Here is a 21,547-nt window from a genome sequence, read left to right as displayed (position 1 = left end):
GAGTCTTTAATTTATTGTCTATAGGGTAAATAGATATTCCATGTATATGGGGCTCAAAATAAATTATTCAAAAACTTGTACAAGAGCTCATCGAAAGAGTCGAGAGTTTCAAGTATGAGCGTGCATAATAAAAACATCTGCCTTTAAAAAAACTAGGAATGCGTTTAGAACTTGCTAGCACCGCGTTTAAGCCAGCAACTTAATTTTCCTCCAACCCAGGTAACATTTGACATATCGCTCACTCCTTTCAAGAACGTCATAAATCCAAAAACTTGATATTTCAGGAGAACGTTTTTAAAGTTTAAAAATATAATACAATGTTTTAAAATAAATATCAAGCCACTTATTGACCTTTCTACTGTGCAACAGATCTTTTTAGGTAAAACCTGAAGGTTTTTTCTCCATTTAAAAAATATTTTATTAAATATACTTACTAAACATACTTGTTTAAAAAAATATTTAAAAAATACTTTTTCTTCAAAATGCAAAAACAACACTTTCTGCCCAGTAGCGGGTAAATGTAAAGTTAAAAATATGCCTCTTTTGCTGGTATAAAGTATATTTTCTGGGCATTCCGAAAACATGCACAACTGAAAATTGTCAATTTTTGATTTATGACGTTCTTGAAAGGAGTGAGCGAGATGTATTTTTTTTAAACATTGTTTTTGTATGGAATAAATATATGGTTTTGAAAAGAAAAGAGTTATTGAAGGTAATGAGTTATACAAAAAATTATAAAAATATGTTCTCAATACATATTCTAAAAAATAATAAATATTCCAATATTTATTATTAAAAACATTGGCAGTGACCTGACGACCGGCTCTATGCTTTGCCGGAAGCCAACTGAGATTTGTTAATGGGAGTTTGGCCTCAGTATGAAAGCTGTCTGGAATCAGATACACAATGCGTGTATTACTACTATGTTCTTATTCGGCTGTGAAACATAATACCTTGATGAAGCTCAGAGCAGCCGTATACTCAGCAACGAGAATAATTTTAAGCTTGCAGTTGTTTACTAGAAAATATGGCATAGGACCCAGAAACTTATAGTCACACATCAAGTAAAAGCGATTTAGTTGGCTAGGCCATGTACTCCGCATACCTCCCAAAAGTGATTATTAAGCTTGCCTCTTTTAACACAGTGACTACCACAGCAATTTTCAGAATTCCGGTCTAAAAAGCCAATTTCATATACTTAAAAACTCTGACTATAGTACATAATATAATAAATTTTCTGTTCATGTAAGCCAGTATTGATTTTTATTCTCTTCCCATGCGCCATATTAGCACTGATATACTAGGAATTTTATCGTAGCTGCAGGAATATGGCAAGACAGTATGAGATAACTCGTAGTCGGCATCCTAGCAAAGAACACAATCTATGAGTTATCTCGTAGTTGACAGTCAACTTGTTTAATGTTAAAATCTTGTGTTTCAACCTATTTCATTATATTCTCAATATTATTAATATTTAAAGCATTTACTTTGTGGTTAGTCATTTTTACTTATTTTTTTTTACAAAAATGTTAATAATATTAGTATATACTCGGTGAGTGGTTATGTACTAATATTATCAAAAATTTTGTAAAAAAATTAATAAGTATTTAATTTTTTTTTTTTGTTTTCCATCTGTTTTCTTCCTGGATTCCATAGAGTATATTGCATTGTAATGGGTATACACCCACACGGATTTTTAGGGATTTTTTGTTTTACATATATGTATAAATGCATGTATTGTAGATGAGAAGCATAATGTGAAAAAAAAGGTAAATAAATAAACTCTAGTAGTTGGTAGTCAACGTGTTAAAAGGTATCAGTTTCCTGCTAGACACAGGACGTCCGCAGATGACAATTCTTCGGCAGCTCTAGTCTGGACTTGGAGAATACGAAGAAGCTGGCAGCCGCCAGATGTACTTGGAGGCGGTTTATGGATTCCATATGCTCCACATAGGGAGCAAATATAGATTAAGCAATTACAAGTTCCGTTCCAGGTTATTACCGATAAGCTAATTAGCTGATAACAAAAATGTGCTGACTTTTTGGCACCCCATGGGGTTACCTGAGAGATTACTGTACCGAGGGATAGGCGCCTTGGCGTGGTAGAGTAAACATTCGACACCAAACTGCATCGCGGGTTCGATTCCCGTCAATTGCAAGAGGAACTCATCAATGATATCTTCAATTAATCTGGGTGTATTTCTTGGCATCTAAGTAAGTATCTATGTAGTGAGGGGCACCTGAATTATCAATTTAAGCAAAACCCTTCATATCCTGACGATGGCTCCGTAATAGTGGCATAACAGATGACACAGAAATTTGTGTTGGTTTGTGGTCCCGTGGTTAGTGTCGCAGACTCCAAGTTTTTGAAAGTCAGAGTTTTTGAGTTTGAATCCACTCTACCACAATTTGACATCTATTTTCAATATTGAGCCGCTTAGGGCCACGAAAACAGTGAGTAATCGACATATGTATGTGTATATAAACGAATATTTCTCTTTTTCAATATTTTTTTAAAGTAAGTTTGTTTTAAGTTTTCACAGATTTTTAATTTTTTTATTTATTTAATAACACATGAAATGCCTATAGTACACTGCATGGTCACTCATAAAACCACCAGACCCATACCAAATTTGAATAAAGGAGTTTTGATTATAGTTATGAGTTTTGTTCGGCACCCTTTGTACACAGCAAAGTCCTGGTTCCAAACCTAATGTATGGAAGTGAAGCATGGAGTTTGCAAAAGAAGGATAAAAGTAGACTGAATGTAGTCGAAATACCATCTCTCAGAAGAATGTGCGACAAAACTATGTATGATAGATGTTCAAAGAGTGAATTAAGAAGGAATGCAAAGCTGAGATAAGTATTATCGATAAAATTAAGAAAGGTGCGTTGCGACAGTTTGGACTTGTAGAACGAAAAAGTGAGGAAAGAATGGTAAAACTAATTTATGAGGAGAATATATTTGGAATAAAGAGCAGAGGAAGACTAAGAAAAACTTGGCACGATCAGATATGCCAAATACTTGAAAGTGGTCAGTTTAGGAGTCGAAATAATCGGCACATATGTATGAAGAGATGTATGCACGTGGAAGAGGCGAGGAATGTTTGTAAAGACAGAGTGGTGTGGCGTTCTATTCTCTCTGCCTACCCCTTCGGAGTAGCGGCGTGACGGTTAGTTGGTTAGAATTTGAATGCCTTTGACGCTTATGAGTCACACATGAGCGTTATGATTTGTTGGACTGATTTATACCACAAAAATCAATCTGTTTAGTGCGTGCTACCTTTTTCTGCATTTAAATTATTTCTTTGTTTGTTCTAGTTTATCAGGTAGAAAATATTAGCGCGTCATTGTTTGAAAAACTTTGTCATCTCCCCTCCAAGCGGGGCAGCTTTGCTTGATACATTCAATTAGTTTATTTGTATTTAAAAAAAACTGATATGCAGATGGGTTAAAAACATGAAAGAGTGAATAATGTGACGAAATTGAAAAAATACAGAAATATTTTTTACCGAAACTTTCCGTACAGTAAAATAAAAATAACCTAAGTAGGAACTTACATTTATCATATCAATATCATATATTATATATTTTTTTAATAGCAACATTAAATATACTTTTTTAAAGTTGACGTCTCTTTTGGCGGGTTTCACTATGGTCAGGGGGGGTCGACTCGTAAACGTCAGATTGTTCAAAAGACGACCAGAAAATGACGAGACACACTAATACACTAACAAAAACACCAAAACGGGAACGAAAAATACGAGATACCAACAAGTTGTTCAAATATTTCAAATAAATATAGACAGACTATGGTTATAGACAATTATCGATAGAAAAATAGAAATCCGTCTATGAAGAACTTCATAATATTGAGTATTATGCCAAAGTTAAAGTTAAATTTTGCGTATGAAAGTGTAGTTTTTCTTACTTAACACAACGCTCCCTTGAACTTCTGCAGCACCCCCCAAATGCAAAAAATTTAAAAACGCCCAGCCAGACTTCTAAAACGCCCACAAAGGGGCGCTGGCACCCCCGTTAAGAAACATAGCTTCAGAAAGTGGTGGGCACTCCTTCCGGCCTTTTAAAATATTGTATTTTCTAGAATTTTAAATATAATATAGTAATTTGAAAATTCTATCGTTTTTGTTTTTGTTGAAAAGCCTTAAATTTATACATAGTTTGAGATAATAATTTCAAAAAAGTTACCATTACCATTTACCATTGTAAGGCTGAGTTGAGTAACCATTATTAATCGCCTGAACTCTTTCTATAAATGTCGCGTTTTAGCCGTGACCTTTCTATTTTTGTTTACACTGAAATGAATAAATTTAGATGGTGAAATATCTTCTTTGTAATATTAAAATTATAATTTTGAAAATATGTTATACAACAAATTTCAATATAAATACCATTTAACCTGAAAAATGAATGATAAATATTTCGGCGGGTGGATTTGACATTCAGCCGCGGCGAAGTCACGCCCAGCCGGGAGCTTAGTACTTCTAGCCGTTTACGTCACTTCCGGCCGCTGGCGAATATCACTTCCAGCCATAAAAAATCGAGGTAGTTGGCGGTCTTTATATAAAATAGTTAGTCTGTGACTATGGTTATATTGTATTCTGTACGTATATTTATAATCTTTGTTCTGTACCATCATTTATATATTTTAGCTTAAGTTCATGTTTATTTTCATCCCTTTTTATAAATTATAAATTTCCCAATTAACGGTTACCAGGAAAATTAAAAATGCCTAAACGCCGCAATCCGTATTCGGATGATTTCCAACCCCAATTAAAGGTTCGTGTCGGTTTTAAAGAGTTCCACAATACGGCCGATAAAATGAAATCTATTTATGGTAAATGACTTTTTCTTTTCATATTTTACGTAATATAATAAAGAAATATGTTTAAAATGTAACCTAAAAATTTATTCGCAGAAAAAACAATCGGGATTCTTTTTGAGGGTGCAAACCAAAAAAATAATAATAATTCAAATGAAATTATTCAACCTTCGAAGCAGTCCACAGTGATTCGAAATAAGTCGCTGAATCAAATGTTTTTTGGTAAAAATTGCACTCTGGAGATCGGGCACATTCGCATTCAGGTACAAATTGCAATAAAACCTCGATATTAACGTACAAAAAATCCGGTAAAATGTAATTTAAAAAAAAAGTTCCGTTAATATTATTCATGCTTAACCTTTCTCTTAGGGCGTTTGTCCACTACCCGGAATTTGACCGTCCGGCAGTCCGGTTTTGAAAAATGAAAGCGACTACGACAGTTTAGCGTGATCGAATTTACGCGCAGCGTGTTCACGCACCGATCCGAAGAACGATGGACAAACGCACAAGCCAATCATCGTTTTAAAACACTAACTGACGTGCCGGATTGTAAAATTCCGTGTAATTCCGCGTAGTGCACAAACGCCCTTACGATGCTAATAACTCCCGCGCGTTCCGGTGATATGTATTTTGTACACCATATGAAAATGTGATTTAAAAACGGGAAAAATGTTAATATTCCTAAATGTTGCTTTTATTGACTATAGTTAAAGTGACCATACGTCCCGTTTTGAACGGGACCGTCCCGTTTTTAGATAGCCTGCCCCGTTGTCCCCAAGTGAAGTTTCAGGACGTCGAAATGTCCCGTTTTCAAAAAAAGAGCAACACAAGGTAACAATTTTAAAAAAAGTGGAAAAAAACGACGAGTTTGTAGAATAGCCGTTTCATATAACTTTGCTGAACAAATTCTAGCTTGATTTCGGTGCATATGGCTACAGTAGGTAGCTGGTGAGTCATGTGCAAAAACTAACTAATTTATATAAAGACCGCCGACTCTTTATATAAATAATAAAACAACAGAATTTTTTCATATTTATATAATTGATTCCTCTTATTTTCTTTATCGAAATTCCTTTTCTTTTTATTAATACTTAAAAAATACGTGTTTTATTGAAAACACATGCTATTACGTAAAAAATGGTAGATGTCCCGTTTTGAGGACAAAAATAAATGGTCAGTTTAACTATAGTTGAAGTTGAAATGTATCAATTTTGTAATGTTAGCTCTGATAAGTCCTAAAAAAATACGAAAAAAAACATTGTAAGAAAGACAAGTGTCCGAAAACAATATATAGAATATTATTTCTGTTTTTATTGTTTATTTATATCTACATAGTGTTCATATTAATAAAACCAAGTATTTTGATTTATTTTAAAACTATTTTTATATAACGGACTTTCGACTTTAGTATACACCTAATCCCCCTTATTAGTCCATTATATCGAGGTTTTACTGTACATTATAGACTGGACTAAAGCTAAAGCTAGTCACTCACTGAATAAATGACAATTTTTTTTTTAAATTAATACTTGTGTTTTTATTATTCACACAAATATTTAAATTTCATACTATTTCTGTAAAAGTAAAAGTTGATTGAGTAAAAGTATTCACTTGGATAAGGAGAAAAATATTATTCACTCTTTTTTTAATGTTTTGAGCACACACTTTGTGGCACATCAAAAAAACTTTACAAAATCAAAGTACTAACTTGGTACTTTTCTCCAACTGGTTTCGACAAGGACCTGGTCATCATCAGGGTTAAACATGTACTGGGTTTTATTTTATATTAAGTTTTATTTTATAAAATTCTTTACACCAACTGGAGTCAATTTTTGGTTCATCCGCTATTGAGTGGACAATTCGTAGATTATAAGAAAAACAAAATGAAAAGGTTTTATAATTTATGTATGTATTAATTTTAAATCAAACACAGATTTTTTGAGTCTACTAAGTTGTATTTTATTTACAAAAACACCAAACGAATGTCGTTTGGTAATGCCCTAACAAGGCGAAACAACTGTCACAATATTAATTTTTTATGTGTTTTTGTTAATAAAATACAACTCAGTAGACTCAAAAATCTGTGTTTGATTTAAAATAATACATAAATTAAAATGGAGTTCTACAAATTAAATGCCAAATCAATAAATAGTTTTTATAATTTTGTTAATTGATTCGTCACTTTGTGGTATAATCTATCCATTTTAAATTAATGTTTTACTTAGTAAATACCACTATTTCTTAAAATCTACTGTGACACATGTTTCAATGCATTCCCCATCATTTTCAAACACCGTATGTGAAGCTAATTCTAAATTTTAGAGTCGGGTCCTTGGGATGTTGAAGGTTGAAGAGGGGGTAGTAGCTGTTTCTTATTTTCATTTATTAATTATGAAATAAAAATTAAATTAATAAATAAAAATAAGAAACAGCTACTAGCCCCTCTTCAACCTTCAACGTCACAAGGACCCACTGGCGGTACTTCCATAGAAGCCCATAAGCCTGGCTTGCCTAACAACTCCGAATAAAAATTACCAAATCTGCATGAAATGATTAAAAATACATAATTAGTGTATGGTTGTTTTTAAAATATCGCGCGCTTGTTTGTGGTACTGGAATCATCTATCCGAGAATAGCCGAGATTACAATGCATTGTTTATCTTTTTAATGTTTTTTGGGAGCTTACTGTACTGGGAATGGTATGAATGGAAGAAATTATAGGTACGTCATGTATTCACAAAAGTGAAAAATAAGGGCTTGCCTTACTGGTAAACCCTAGGCACGCCGCTGCAAGGACCCAACTCTAAAATTTAGAATTAGCTTCACATACGGTGTTTGAAAATGATGCGGAATGCATCGAAACACGTGCCACAGTAGATTTTAAGAAATAGTGGTATTTACTAAATAAAAAGTTAATTTAAAACTAATCATTTTGGTCTTTTGAATGTCATCAGGCCGACGAACCGAAGCGATGCGCTCAATGTTCTCAACCTGCTGAAGGCTGGGCGTCTTGCGGGTACTGCGAAGTCTCCCGGTGCGGTGACTGCGCATTGCAGTGCTCTGTGTGCAACGCTCCTACCTGCGCCAACTGTAGCGTAGACAAGTAAGCCGTTATTGATGGTTCACAAACAATGAACAACTTATTTATAAGCCTTGTCCGCACCCAATGGTGCATAGGGCACTGCATAGAATTAACGCAGTGTTATCTTGATCATTACTTACATGAAGGCAAGGTGATCACTCTTGCGCTTCAGGAACCAGTCCAGAGTAATATTAAATAAATATTACAGTGTCAAATGGCTAATATTTATTTTCACCCCCCCTGGGAATCGTACCCGGGACCTCCAGCACGGTAGCTAAACACGCTGACCATTACACCACAGAGGCGGACGACAACGGAAAACGCTTTACATGAAATGAAATACACTGCGATACAAATCTTCCATCGATTAGATGAGAACACAACAACTTATAGACACAAGTAAATCTTCTTCTTCCAGCCCTTATCCGCACCCCGATGGTGCATAGGGCACTGCATCATATAAACGCAGTGTTATCTTGATTGTTAACACATGAAGGAAAGGTGATCAGCCCTCCGCTTCAGGTAATATTGAATAAATATTAGAGTGCAAAGATCACTTATATTTATGTAACCCCTCTCTGGGAATTGAACCCGGGACCTCCAGAACGGTATCCGAGCGCGCTGATACATTATTATATATGCTGCATTATAACACTATACAGGCGGACGAGTAAAAGCACAGGTTAAATACCTGTGCTTTTACGACTACGATATATGTTATATCGTAGTGGTACAGGAGAAAGTGACCAACTGACAAAACGTAAAATGTTCAGGAGGGCCATTTAAGTCACCTTTGCTTAGCAAGAAAATAAACACCAAAGCAGTTAGTCAGTTTAAACCAATCAATATATTATATGTACTTCCAAGTTTAAAATCCTTTGGGATTTTTTCAGGGCAATATTAAGCTAATAAGATAACAAATAGTCAATGGTCACGTTTTTGTAAAAAATGCACTTGGTCACTTTTTCCTGTATGACTACGGTATTTAAAAATAATTTAATAAAATTGGTTGTAAAAAAAAGTAATGAAATAAAATAAAAAGTAAAGTAAAAATTGAATGCGAAGATTCTTGTAATTATTTTAACTTATCTGGGAGTGTAATAATTGATGTCCAACTTTCTCTGGGGAGTGGGTTCTTTTTACATGAAAAAAAAAATTGTTCGCGAATTCAATGTATTATGAAGATAGATAATATGTGTAAAAATATTTAAAAAAAATAGTAAAACGCCTCTTTGAAATGTTTTTAAATTATGACAAAATTACATACTAATATCCACAGATGTCATTGCTATACAAGTTACATCATACTAACTGACAGATGGACTTTGATGTTCATTAACATCCATACTCCTTTGAGGAAAATTCGCACCGACGTTTTACATTTACGTTCATACTTTAAAAAGTTATATACTTTTTTTTACAGCATATAATATTTTTATGTTAGAATAAAATTTTATGTTTATTTAAAAAAAAAACATAGTGGATTTAAAAAAAAAAAAAAAGAGAAATATTTCTGTTTTTTTTTTTATTATTTATACAAATATTTCAATTTCATACTATTTCTGTGAGCCTAAGCGGCTCATTATTAGAAATAGGTATCAAATTGTGGTAGAGTGGGTTCGAACTGAGAAACTGACTCAAGAGTCCGCGACACTAACCACGGGACCACAACCCGACACACCCGATTTCCAAGGGGGGGTTAAATAATTATAAATGATTTTTTTCACTCTAATATTTATTCAATATTACCCTGGACTGGTACCTGAAGCGGAGGCTGATTACCTTTCCTTCATGTGTTGACAATCGAAATAACACTCCGTTTATATGATGCAGTGCCCTATGCACCATTGGGTGCGGATAGGGGTTTGAGAAAAAGTAAATAAACTATCTAACTAACCATCACCCCGCTTCTCCGCAGGAGTAGGCAGAGAGAATAGAATGCCACACCACTCTGTCTTTGCAAACATTCTTCGCCTCTTCCACGTACATACATACCTACCTGTACATCTCTTCATACATACCTGCCGATTATTTTGACTCCTAACCTGACCGCTTTCAAGTATTTTGCATACCTGATCGTGCCAAGTTTTTCTCGGTCGTCCTCTGCTCCTTTTTTCAATTACATTTGCCTCATAAATTTGTTTTACCGTTCTTTCCTCACTCATTCGTTCTACATGTCCAAACCAACTCAACACACCTTACTTAATTTTATCGATGATGCTTATCTCAGCTTTGCGTTCCTTCCTTATCTCACTATTCGAACATATTTCATTCATCGTTTTGTCGCACATTCTTTTGAGAGATGGCATTTCGACTGCATTCAGTCTACTTTCATCCTTCTTTTGCGAACTCCATGTTTCACTTCGGAACGAGGACTCCGTTGTATACTGCCGGTTTAGCTTTCAAAATGTTAATAATATGTAACATAATAATTTTATTGTCTCATTTCAGTTTCCGAAGTTCCTGTGGAATATTCTGCCTGTCGTGTTGTAGATAAACGTAGAGGATATATCGCTCACTCCTTTCAACAACGTCATATATCAAAAATTGTAAATTTTCAGTTATACATGTTTTTGGAATGCCCAGAAAATGTACTATATACCAGCAAAAGAGGCATATTTTTAACTTAATATTTACCCGCTACAGGGCAGAAAGTGTTGTTTTCGCATTTTGAGGAAAAGGTATTGTTTAATTATTTTTTTAAATATACGAAATATTTTTCAAATGGAGAAAAAACATTCAGGTTTTACCTAAAAAGATCTTTATTAAATTATTTTAATACATTTTATTATATTTTTAAACTTTAAAAACGATCTCCTGAAAAATCAAGTGTTTTTGATATATGACATTGTTGAAAGGACTGAGCTATATCAGCTATAAATTCATTTAATAATTTTGGATAAATACAGCGCCCCTATGGCGTTGGCAATAATGTATGGAAATATTGTAATATTTATATTTGTGTAAGCTTTACTTTTTTAACTTTGCTTTATTTCAACCATATAAAGGACTCCTCAGGATAAAGACTCTTGTTTCAATGCTTTTATATCTTTGTTATTACTACACTCAAAGTTGGCACAGTTTTTGCCCATTTTAAGTTTAGGTCTTTCAATGACTGACCCTTGTAATAAAATCAAATAGACTCCATGGATCTTTGTCAGACGGGAGGAATACCTAATTTAACATACTCAACCTATAAAGGATTGTATTAGACTCGTTTTGTGTAAACACAATAACAGCCATAGACAACGTTCGATGACGGAAAGTTAAAACTTTAATATCTCCCTTAGTTCCCTATAGATTTCAATAAGAATGTTATCGGTAGTCTTGTGATTTTTCATTTTAATTTATTAGCCAATAATCCAACATATAATAATAACTTAAAGCCTATTTGGTTATTTGCACTGTGATTTCTAATGTTATTTTCAGACATGGTGTGTTTGCTGTGATATTTATTTATTTAAATTTTCTATTGTAACTTTGTATTATTCTAGTGACTTATTTAAATAAAGTTATATATAATTGTATATTTTGGTGGTTTTTATTTCATATTAAAATTTCCTATAAATGTCTACAATGAAAACAATTAGTTTTGATGGGTTTTCATAGCCAAGAAACATAAAAACAATATTGTGCACTTCCATATAAAAGGGTGAATTTGTAACACATTGATAGACAACATTCATAGTCAATTGATTAATTTTGGTTTGGTTTGGTTCGACTGCATTCAGTCTGCTTTCATCCTTCTTCTGCCAACACCATGCTTCGCTTCCATACATAAGGGTCGGAACCAGGACTCCGTTGTGTACAAAAATGTTTATCCTTATATAGTTAAGATATAAAGGCGCATTCATTTGCATATTTCACAAGTCTAGACTTATATTCCTATTTACTATTACTATTCCTAGGATCATACCAAATTTATTCATGTTAAGAAATGAAATTACTGTTTATCAATTATCATTTAATTTACATTTTAAAATTAAACACAGACAGTTTTGCATGAAGTACTTTAAACGTAGATAGTTTTGCAGTTGTATTCAATCAACATAGGCACTTTTGAAGCCATTGTTTCGTTGGCTGTGTGGCATGTGGCACCGACCTGTCGGAACCAAATTCGTCCAGCTCCATATCCCTAATTTCTGTCCGCAAAAAGTCCATTATCATCTCGCAATAGCAAACACCATTCACCAAACAGTCACTCTTTGTGGATGCATCGGTTTTTCAACAATCACTCGTGGATTCTCATTTGCCCAGATGTGGCAATTCTGACTGCTCGGTGGAGTTTTTTAATACATTTTTTATCGTTTTTAACGATTTTAACCTAATATAGACACAAAAAAGAGAAAAAAATTAAGAACATAAACATTTTACAATTTTCATAAAATTAACCCTTGATCATTTACCCATTCCTTTATTTTGCCTTTGTTCCATATTTTATTTTGACCTCTAACATCCGTCGGCAACAAATTAAAAATGTTCGGAACGATATATTGCAGTGTTCGACTCCCATATTTACTGTTAATTCTTGGGACTATCAAGCCTTCGTTGTGTGTAAATCCTGTATCATGTTTGTGTAAGGTGTGACTCACAATTAACATCGTGCATTATGGTTGGATCACCCATTATATTCAGAAATAAAAAATATTAATTTCATCTCAAAAACATCTTACAAGAGTGTGTAGGTAGTTGAAACTACCTACACACATTACATTAAGTCATGTAATCAAGTGAGACAAGTAACAAAAAATTATTCTTCAAATAAGTACATGTTGTACATTAAATGTGTCCTCGACACAGGAAGTCTCAATTCTGAACTGTAACAATGTATATGATATAAATAATGATAAGAAACGGTATTTTTAAAGTAATTTTATTGATATCATTGGTACGTAACTCATATGCGAGACCTAACAATTAACGGCTAAATACAAGATAGTAAAATTAAGCACAAATAGAGATAGCTAAAATTAGACCAAATGAAATGGATATTATTAAACCGGTCACTCCTACGAGCATCAAGAAGTTAACTGTCTTAATATTATCGAAATCGGTTTTAATTGGTGTTGTGGATTTCCTTGTACGCCTTTTTGGTATCACTGTGTCGAGCGCTTCTGGACCCTGGCGATCATCATGAATTTCGTCAGCAAATTTCATCCACGTATTTCCTGTATCATTGAATATGTCAATGTGGTCAATAATAACTGACATGCCTTCAGTTCCATTGATATAGATACAATGCTAAAACAAACATAATATAATTAAAAGTACGGAGTGTCATCCTTGAATATAAATATTTGCCATGAATCACGTTTTTACTTCATCTAAAATGTAATCATCAGTAATAAAGCAATATCAGACACCAAACTCTATATGGAAAGCTAATCAGTCAGGTGAGCGTGGCTGTAAGTAACGAGCTGATGACAGTCATCTTTTACTTCATTCATTGGTCCTGTGCTCCAGATTCATGGATATGGGGTTGGAAAATGTTCAATGAGAGATACAAATGATAGAACTCAGTGAAGTTTAAACTGCTAATTAATGAGTGAAAGCTCAGTGAAATTTAAAGTGCTAAACTAGAAAAGTAGCAATGGCAAGGGCACTCGCGGATATGTAGAATATGCTTTGGTTTTTCTATTCAAAATAATAAATACATGTATATATTTATATAAAAGATAAATGCCCATCAAGTATTTGTATAACAAAGAAGATATGATGATTATTAAGTATGGCTGCCAGGGCAAGCGCTTTGTTCTTAGGGGCAATTTTGATTATGTTAAAAAAAAAAACTTTAAACATGAAAGCTTACTCTATAATGATATCCATGATACCAAATAAACCACGTTGTGTAAAACCAGCAAGTAGGTCGTTTAAAGGTATATGCACCAAATAAACCCGTCCCAAACTTTTTGATAAATCCTCTGTATCGTTCCACGCTTAATGTAACAGGTTTCTCACTCATTACCCTCAGAAATATTCTCATGTGGTACCACTCAGGCAGCTGTCCTAGGTCCTGAGCGATCTCCATGCCGAGATAATAACATATTTGTCCGGGTTTATCAATGTGCACATAATACCCATTAGTTTTAATGTATTCATTTGATTTTTCATCTTTTAATATATCCAAATTTGCGTACTTCATAATGGAGTAGTTTGTTGAATGAAAGGTCCAATTATTAAATTTTCCCCGGCAAAAGTCTTCACGCAACCATACATAGGATCTGGCAGATTCATTCAGACTGGGATGAAAACATATCACAATTAAAATAATGTACAAGACTTTCTGCAGAAGTTTATACATATCTGCTTGTTGAATCAATATGTACACTGGTGATCACAGACTAACCAATTTATACTAGTGATATTGTGATCTGAAAAAATGTTTCCATAACTTTTGTTTTGAAAACATTCATTTTTCGAATTTTTTTTACTTCTCACCGATATTCAATTAAGTATGGATAAATTATAATAAGAAAGGTGTAATAAATAAGGTAAACTCAGTTGACTATTTTCTACAACATATAAATTAATGTTCCTTTAGCTTTATCATTATTTTTTTATTCCAGCTTGACTAAGTGTGCAATACTTTTTATTTATTTTTTTGTTGATATTATTTATTCACCCTGTGAAAAGATGTTTCTCCCAGTGTCAAGTATTATTTTTATTTACAAACAAAAAATTATAGAAAATCGTAATAACAATTATTATAAAATTTCATAGTTTAAATGCGTTTAGCTTTATCATTTTAGAAATTATGCCCGCAAATCTAGAATTAGGTTCAGAAAGAAGGGTGGAAACTTGGGTGGGGAGTTGGATTCCTGCCCGTGTTAAGCCACTCTCCCCCCTCCTATGGAGCATCCCGCATTCACTTGGTTCAACCTATCATGTAAAGGTTAAATAGGTTAGGGGATGTAATTCCACCTTATTTAAGTCCTCACTGAGCTTTAAACGGAGTTGAGGTTTCGGTCTCCCATTTCACTCTATATATGAGATTTTCTTTCCAATTTTTTAACATACATTTAGTCGTAGGGCATTCTATTAATTTTTATATTATTTTTTCCAAAGTGTGATGAAAACAGGCATATACTGGCGTATTTCGGCGCACATATATATTTATAGTATTTTTAACTGGGAAAATAGCTGTGTCAGGCCGACGGATGTTAGAGGTCAAAATAAAATATGGAACAAAGGCAAAATAAAGGAATGGGTAAATGTTAATATTCAATTTTTCTCTCTTTTTTGTGTGTATATTAGGTTAAAAATTATCGTCAAAAATATGCATACATATATAGTATTGTTAACAGCGAAGATAGCTGTATCTGTTCCCGTTCCTCTTTTAAAACCAAATTGGTTTTCAGTCGTTTTTAGGTTTTCGACAGTTTTCACCACTATATGGTTTTTGCTGCCATGGTGGAAATTGCTAATGGCCTGTAATTTTCTTTTCCTGTTGAATTTCCCATAGTGTTTTTTACAATAGGTATAATTATTTACATACACAGAGACTCGGGTAGGAACGAGTGCCGGAACCTTGCTGTGAAAGCTAGCGCCCACAGTGCATGTATTCTAGCGCTAGCATATCTAAGGTCGTCTAAAAATCTCACAAATCTCGTCTCCTCCCGGCGGCTTTATTATATTTCAGTGACCTAATGGCAGTCTGGATTTCCTTCACTTGTATAATGCAAGGACTCAGTGGATGCATATTGTTAGCATTATTATTGTAAATATTAAAATTTTCCGCACTTCCTGTTTTCTCATACATTGAACTAAAAAGTGGGCTTTCCATAGTTTGCTGATTTTTTCGTCACCCGTTATGTTATCAATTTCTGTGGGTATATATATATATATATATATATATATATATATATATATATATATATATATATATATATATATATATATATATATATATATATATATATATATATATATATATATATATATATATATATATATATATATATATATATATATATATATATATATATATATATATATATATATATATATATATATATATATATATATATATATATATATATATATATATATATATATATATATATATATATATATATGTATATATATATATTTATATATATATATATATATGTATATATATATTTATATATATATATATATATATATATATATATATATATATATATATATATATATATATATATATCCGTCATTTCCCTAATATACCAATATACACATGTATCAATGAATACTAATTCTTCTCCTCTCTCCTGTGAGCCTGTATCTTTCCTCACTCATTCGTTCTACATGTCCAAACCAACTCAACACACCTTTCTTAATTTTATCGATGATGCTTATCTCAGCTTTGCATTCCTTCCTTATCTCACTATTTGAACATTTTTCATCCATCGTTTTGTCGCACATTCTTTTGAGAGATGGCATTTCGACTGCATTCAGTCTACTTTCATCCTTCTTTTGCAAACTCCATGTTTCACTTCGGAACCAGGACTCCGTTGTATACTGCCGGTTTAGCTTTCAAAATGTTAATAATATCTAATATAATAATTTTATTGTCTCATTTCAGTTTCCGAAGTTCCTGTGGAATATTCTGCCTGTCGTGTTGTAGATAAACGTAGAGGATATATCGCTCACTCCTTTCAACAACGTCATCATATATCAAAATTTTTTAATTTTCAGTTATACATGTTTTTGGAATGCCCAGAAAATGTACTATATACCAGCAAAAGAGGCATATTTTTAACGTAATATTTACCCGCTACAGGGCAGAAAGTGTTGTTTTTGCATTTTGAGGAATAGGTATTGTTTAATTATTTTTTTAAAAATACGAAATATTTTTCAAATGGAGAAAAAACATTCAGGTTTTACCTAAAAAGATCTTTATTAAATTATTTTAATACATTTTATTATATTTTCAAACTTTAAAACGATCTCCTGAAAAATCAAGTTTTTTTGATTTATGACATTGTTGAAAGGAGTGAGCGATATCAGCTATAAATTCATTTAATAATTTTGGATAAATACAGCGCCCCTATGGCGTTGGCAATAATGTATGGAAATATTGTAATATTTATATTTGTGTAAGCTTTACTTTTTTTACTTTGCTTTATTTCAACCATATAAAGGACTCCTCAGGATAAAGACTCTTGTTTCAATGCTTTTATATCTTTGTTATTACTACACTCAAAGTTGACACAGTTTTTGCCCATTTTAAGTTTAGGTCTTTCAATGACTGACCCTTGTAATAAAATCAAATAGACTCCATGGATCTTTGTCAGACGGGAGGAATACCTAATTTAACATACTCAACCTATAAAGGATTGTATTAGACTCGCTTTGTGTAAACACAATAACAGCTATAGACAATGTTCGATGACGGAAAGTTAAAACTTTAATATCTCCCTTAGTTCCCTATAGATTTCAATAAGAATGTTATCGGTAGTCTTGTGATTTTTCATTTTAATTTATTAGCCAATAATCCAACATATAATAATAACTTAAAGCCTATTTGGTTATTTGCACTGTGATTTCTAATGTTATTTTCAGACATGGTGTATTTGCTGTGATATTTATTTATTTAAATTTTCTATTGTAACTTTGTATTATTCTAGTGACTTATTTAAATAAAGTTATATATAATTGTATATTTTGGTGGTTTTTATTTCATATTAAAATTTCCTATAAATGTCTTCAATGAAAACAATTAGTTTTGATGGGTTTTCATAGCCAAGAAACATAAAAACAATATTGTGCACTTCCATATAAAAGGGTGAATTTGTAACACATTGATAGACAACATTCATAGTGAATTGATTAATTTTGGTTTGGTTTGGTTCGACTGCATTCAGTCTGCTTTCATCCTTCTTCTGCCAACACCATGCTTCGCTTCCATACATAAGGGTCGGAACCAGGACTCCGTTGTGTACAAAAATGTTTATCCTTATACAGTTAAGATATAAAGGCGCATTCATTTGCATATTTCACAAGTCTAGACATATATTCCTATTTACTATTCCTAGGATCCTTATATTACTATTCCTAGGATCATACCAAATTTATTCATGTTAAGAAATGAAATTACTGTTTATCAATTATCATTTAATTTACATTTTAAAATTAAACACAGACAGTTTTGCATGAAGTACTTTAAATGTGGATAGTTTTGCAGTTGTATTCAATCAACATAGGCACTTTTGAATCCATTGTTTCGTTGGCTGTGTGGCATGTGGCATCGACCTGTCGGAACCAAATTCGTCCAGCTCCATATCCCTAATTTCTTTCCGCAAAAAGTCCATTATCATCTCGCAATAGCAAACACCACTCACGGTAACTGCTTGGCCGACCTCGTTTTCGAAGAAGTACGGCCTGATGACGCCGCCAGCCCATAAACCGCACCAAACAGTCACTCTTTGTAGATGCATCGGTTTTTCAACAATCACTCGTGGATTCTCATTTGCCCTGATGTGGCAATTCTGACTGCTCGGTGGAGTTTTTTAATACATTTTATATCGTTTTTAACGATTTTAACCCAATATTGACGACTTGAGTTTTGACAGTTGTGTTTGTCAGTTCATATATTACATAGCTCCAATAATTTTGTCATATTTTGAGTTTTTTTCGATATTTCATAAGTTGTTTATAGTTTAAATGGTTGCTGATTAAGGATTACTTCTCAGATAAGCCAAATCTATCGTTATTTTATTATTTTAATTCTTAAATTTCGTACTTTATTATTTTCCTAGTTGTAATAGTAAATTGCAACAATAATATTTTTTAGTTGCATATAATATTTTTCGTTTATATACATATATTTTTCTTTCAATACACTCATTGGATTATTTCTGAATAAGTATGGAAAGAATTAAAACACGTCGTAAGGAGCCTCCCGACATCCCATCTACATCTTCTTCCAACTCTTCATTACCCACGTCTCCAATCCTCCCCAACAAAATCAGAAAAATTTCTAAAACTGATTCTGCCAAAGATATTCATAATGCAACTCCGAAAACCTTATCCCCTTCAACATCTAATGATCCTTCTTCCTTACAGTCAGAATATATCAAAAACAAATACACAGAAAGAGACAGTGGACCTTTCTGCGTTTTTGTCCAAAAAAACGTTGTCCCCAATTCTTCTTTCTCTTTGAATATCATCGATTTTGGCAAACTTTTGCAATCCCTAAATATTCCTGGTATTGTTCCTTGTGCAGGAATAAAATCTATCGGCCGAAACCGGATTTCTGTACAATTTTTGACATACTCAGCGGCAAATAGTTTTATTGATGATAATGCTTTGGAAACATATGACTACAAAGTATTTATCCCGTACCATATGGTCTCTCGCATGGGCCTGGTCAGGGGTATCCCTTTAGAGTGGACCCATGAAGAGATTGTAAAAAATATCGAGGTTCCAAATGAATGTGGTATGATTACGAAATCTCGAAGACTTTCTAGAAAAGTCACTTCGCCTGTAGACCAAAAATTCTCGTGGGTACCCACCCAAACTGTTATTCTTACTTTCCAAGGGCAGATTCTCCCTAAAAAGATATTTTCATTCTATTCGGTAATAGACGTTGAGCTATACATCTATCCTACAATTCTTTGTTTTGCATGCTGTCGTTATGGACACGCCAAGACAATTTGCAGGTCCAAACCTAGATGTTTCAAGTGTGGATTGGAGCATATAGGTGAGACTTGCGAAGTTGAAATTCAGAATGCTACATGCGTAAATTGTTCAGGTAATCATTTAGCTACCAATAGAATATGTCCTGAATATTTGAGGCAAAATTTAATAAAGAGGAGCATGACTGAACAAAATATTTCATATAACGAGGCTGCCAAGTCCACATTTAGCAAGGGAAAATCATACGCAGATATTACAAAGTCTACCACTTCCTCACAATCCCGTAATATCCAACAATCTTCTCATTCACAACCTTTGTCGTATAACAAGACGATTTATAAAGAATCCGCTCCGAGGTCATTGTTTCTTCCTAACATTAGCAAATCAACTCTTGATAAATTAAAGTCCATTTCCTTTTTACCGTATACAAATTCTCCCGATGGTTGCGCTCTTCAGTCTGGCAATAAAGAGGCCAGTGTTACAACACCTGATAATTTATCACACGTACTTTCTCAATTAATCATACTTATTACCTCAATTTTCGAAAACTCCCCCCAAAAACCGTACAACGCTGCCAAAACCACTTCCAATTCAACTCTCCAAAATCACAATGCCTCACAAAATTCCAATCTCCTCTAATAACATAATCACCCCTATTACACAAGACTCTCATCTTAACGAGATGGAGTCAAAATTATCTATCTTACAGTGGAATTGCCGTAGTGCTATTTCGAATAAAATAGATTTATGTTCCCTTCTAAAGGAATACAAAATTGACATAGCTGCTTTTTCAGAAACCTGGTTCAAGCCAGGATACAACTTTGTTATCCCAGGTTATATTTGCCTGCGTGATGACCGACCCGATGGTAGAGGAGGAGCAGCCCTTCTTATTAAAAACCATCTTCACTATTCCCACATCCTAGTCCCTAACTCCTCATCTTTCCAAATTGTTGCAGCATCTATAAACAATGTATCCTATATTTCAGTATATATTCCCCCTAACATCCCTTTTGATCTGTCTGGCTGGAATAATATAGTTAAATTGTTACCCAAATCATTTTTCATACTAGGTGATTTCAACGCACATTCTCTCAGCTGGGGGAGTGCTTATACAGACTGCTCAGGTAGGAACATCTTAAGTTTCGTTGATGATAACGATATATGTATTCTTAACGACGGTTCTCCTACCAGATTAAGTTCTCCATCTCATAGACAGAGCGCTGTTGATATCTCATTATGCTCTAACGATTTAGCATCCAGGGTAACCTGGAGTATCTTAGACGATCCTCATTCGAGTGACCATTTCCCAATCACTATTCACATACCTCTTAAGTCTCGCATCACTCCTAGAACTCAAAACACCATTTATAATTTAAAAAAAACTGACTGGACTAACTTTGTTAGTATTTTGGAAAAAAATAATTCCAAATCTCATCCTGCGAGCGACTTCGATATCCCACTGGAGTATTCTAAATTTATAGACACAATTATGTCCGCAGTTAATTCTACCACCCCTAAAATAAATCCAAAGACTCGGAGGAATCCGTCGCCATGCCCTTGGTGGGATTCCGAGTGCAGTCTAGCTGTTAAAAATAGAAAAAATTGTATGTCCAAATATAAACATGATATGAGTGAATTAAATTTTTTGGAGTTTAAAAGAGTTCAAGCTGAGACAAAAAAAAATATTAAAACAGAAAAAACGAATAGGTTGGAAATCTTTCTGTTGCACTCTCTCACCTCAAACCCCATTGACAGATGTTTGGACAGCCATACGAAAATTTAGGTCCCCGTCTTCTTCGTCACTCAGAAAAATTTCCGATGATTCAGCTTGGATCTACGATTTCGTTGACAAATTGGCACCTTCTCATGTTCCAACAATCCAAGAACTCCCATCCCACTCTTCAGTCATTCTCAATCAAGAATCTTGGTTTGACTCACCTTTCCAGATTGAGGAGTTATTACTTCCCCTAGAATATGTTAAAATCTCATCCCCCGGCTTAGAC

General features: G+C 33.4%; 1 protein-coding gene and 1 long non-coding RNA gene across 4 annotated transcripts; one reads left to right on the top strand and one right to left on the bottom strand.

Moving 5' to 3' along the window:
* The first annotated feature begins 3,632 nt into the window (after window positions 1-3,632).
* Window positions 3,633-11,452, top strand: LOC148312282 (uncharacterized). 3 transcript variants are annotated; one of them, XM_088277587.1, is made up of 6 exons: window positions 3,643-3,659; window positions 4,612-4,624; window positions 4,739-4,858; window positions 4,940-5,106; window positions 7,798-7,946; window positions 10,377-11,452. In XM_088277587.1, the coding sequence occupies exons 3-6, from the start codon at window positions 4,750-4,752 to the stop codon at window positions 10,420-10,422; spliced, it is 471 nt and encodes a 156-aa protein (XP_088133713.1). In that variant the 5' UTR covers window positions 3,643-3,659; window positions 4,612-4,624; window positions 4,739-4,749; the 3' UTR covers window positions 10,423-11,452. The 3 variants fall into 3 exon arrangements, with proteins under 3 accessions (XP_088133714.1, XP_088133713.1, XP_088133712.1); XM_088277588.1 differs by lacking the exons at window positions 4,739-4,858; window positions 4,940-5,106 and having other exon boundaries at window positions 3,633-3,659; XM_088277586.1 differs by lacking the exons at window positions 3,643-3,659; window positions 4,612-4,624 and having other exon boundaries at window positions 4,631-4,858.
* Window positions 11,453-12,782: 1,330 nt separating this feature from the next.
* On the bottom strand, window positions 12,783-14,506 carry LOC148312281 (uncharacterized). Its single transcript, XR_015839268.1, has 2 exons — window positions 13,735-14,506; window positions 12,783-13,166 (listed from the first exon to the last, which is right to left on the bottom strand). It is a non-coding gene; the product is annotated as an uncharacterized LOC148312281 (long non-coding RNA).
* Window positions 14,507-21,547: the final 7,041 nt, after the last annotated feature.

The sequence above is a fragment of the Brachycentrus maculatus genome, unplaced genomic scaffold (assembly GCF_059751285.1).
Source record: "Brachycentrus maculatus isolate JH-2025_06_01 unplaced genomic scaffold, ASM5975128v1 h1tg000046l, whole genome shotgun sequence".
Lineage (NCBI taxonomy): Eukaryota > Metazoa > Arthropoda > Insecta > Trichoptera > Brachycentridae > Brachycentrus > Brachycentrus maculatus.
Note: the sequence above shows the minus strand (reverse complement) of the source record. Positions and strands in the feature narration are given on the sequence as shown.

Bases quoted from the DNA above. Each gene is read 5' to 3' on its own strand.
- LOC148312282 (XM_088277587.1), top strand. From the start codon at position 4,750: ATGCCTAAACGCCGCAATCCGTATTCGGATGATTTCCAACCCCAATTA. The intron at 5,107-7,797 runs GTACAAATTGCA...GAATGTCATCAG, and splicing joins TCGGGCACATTCGCATTCAG to GCCGACGAACCGAAGCGATG. The intron at 7,947-10,376 runs GTAAGCCGTTAT...GTCTCATTTCAG, and splicing joins GCCAACTGTAGCGTAGACAA to TTTCCGAAGTTCCTGTGGAA.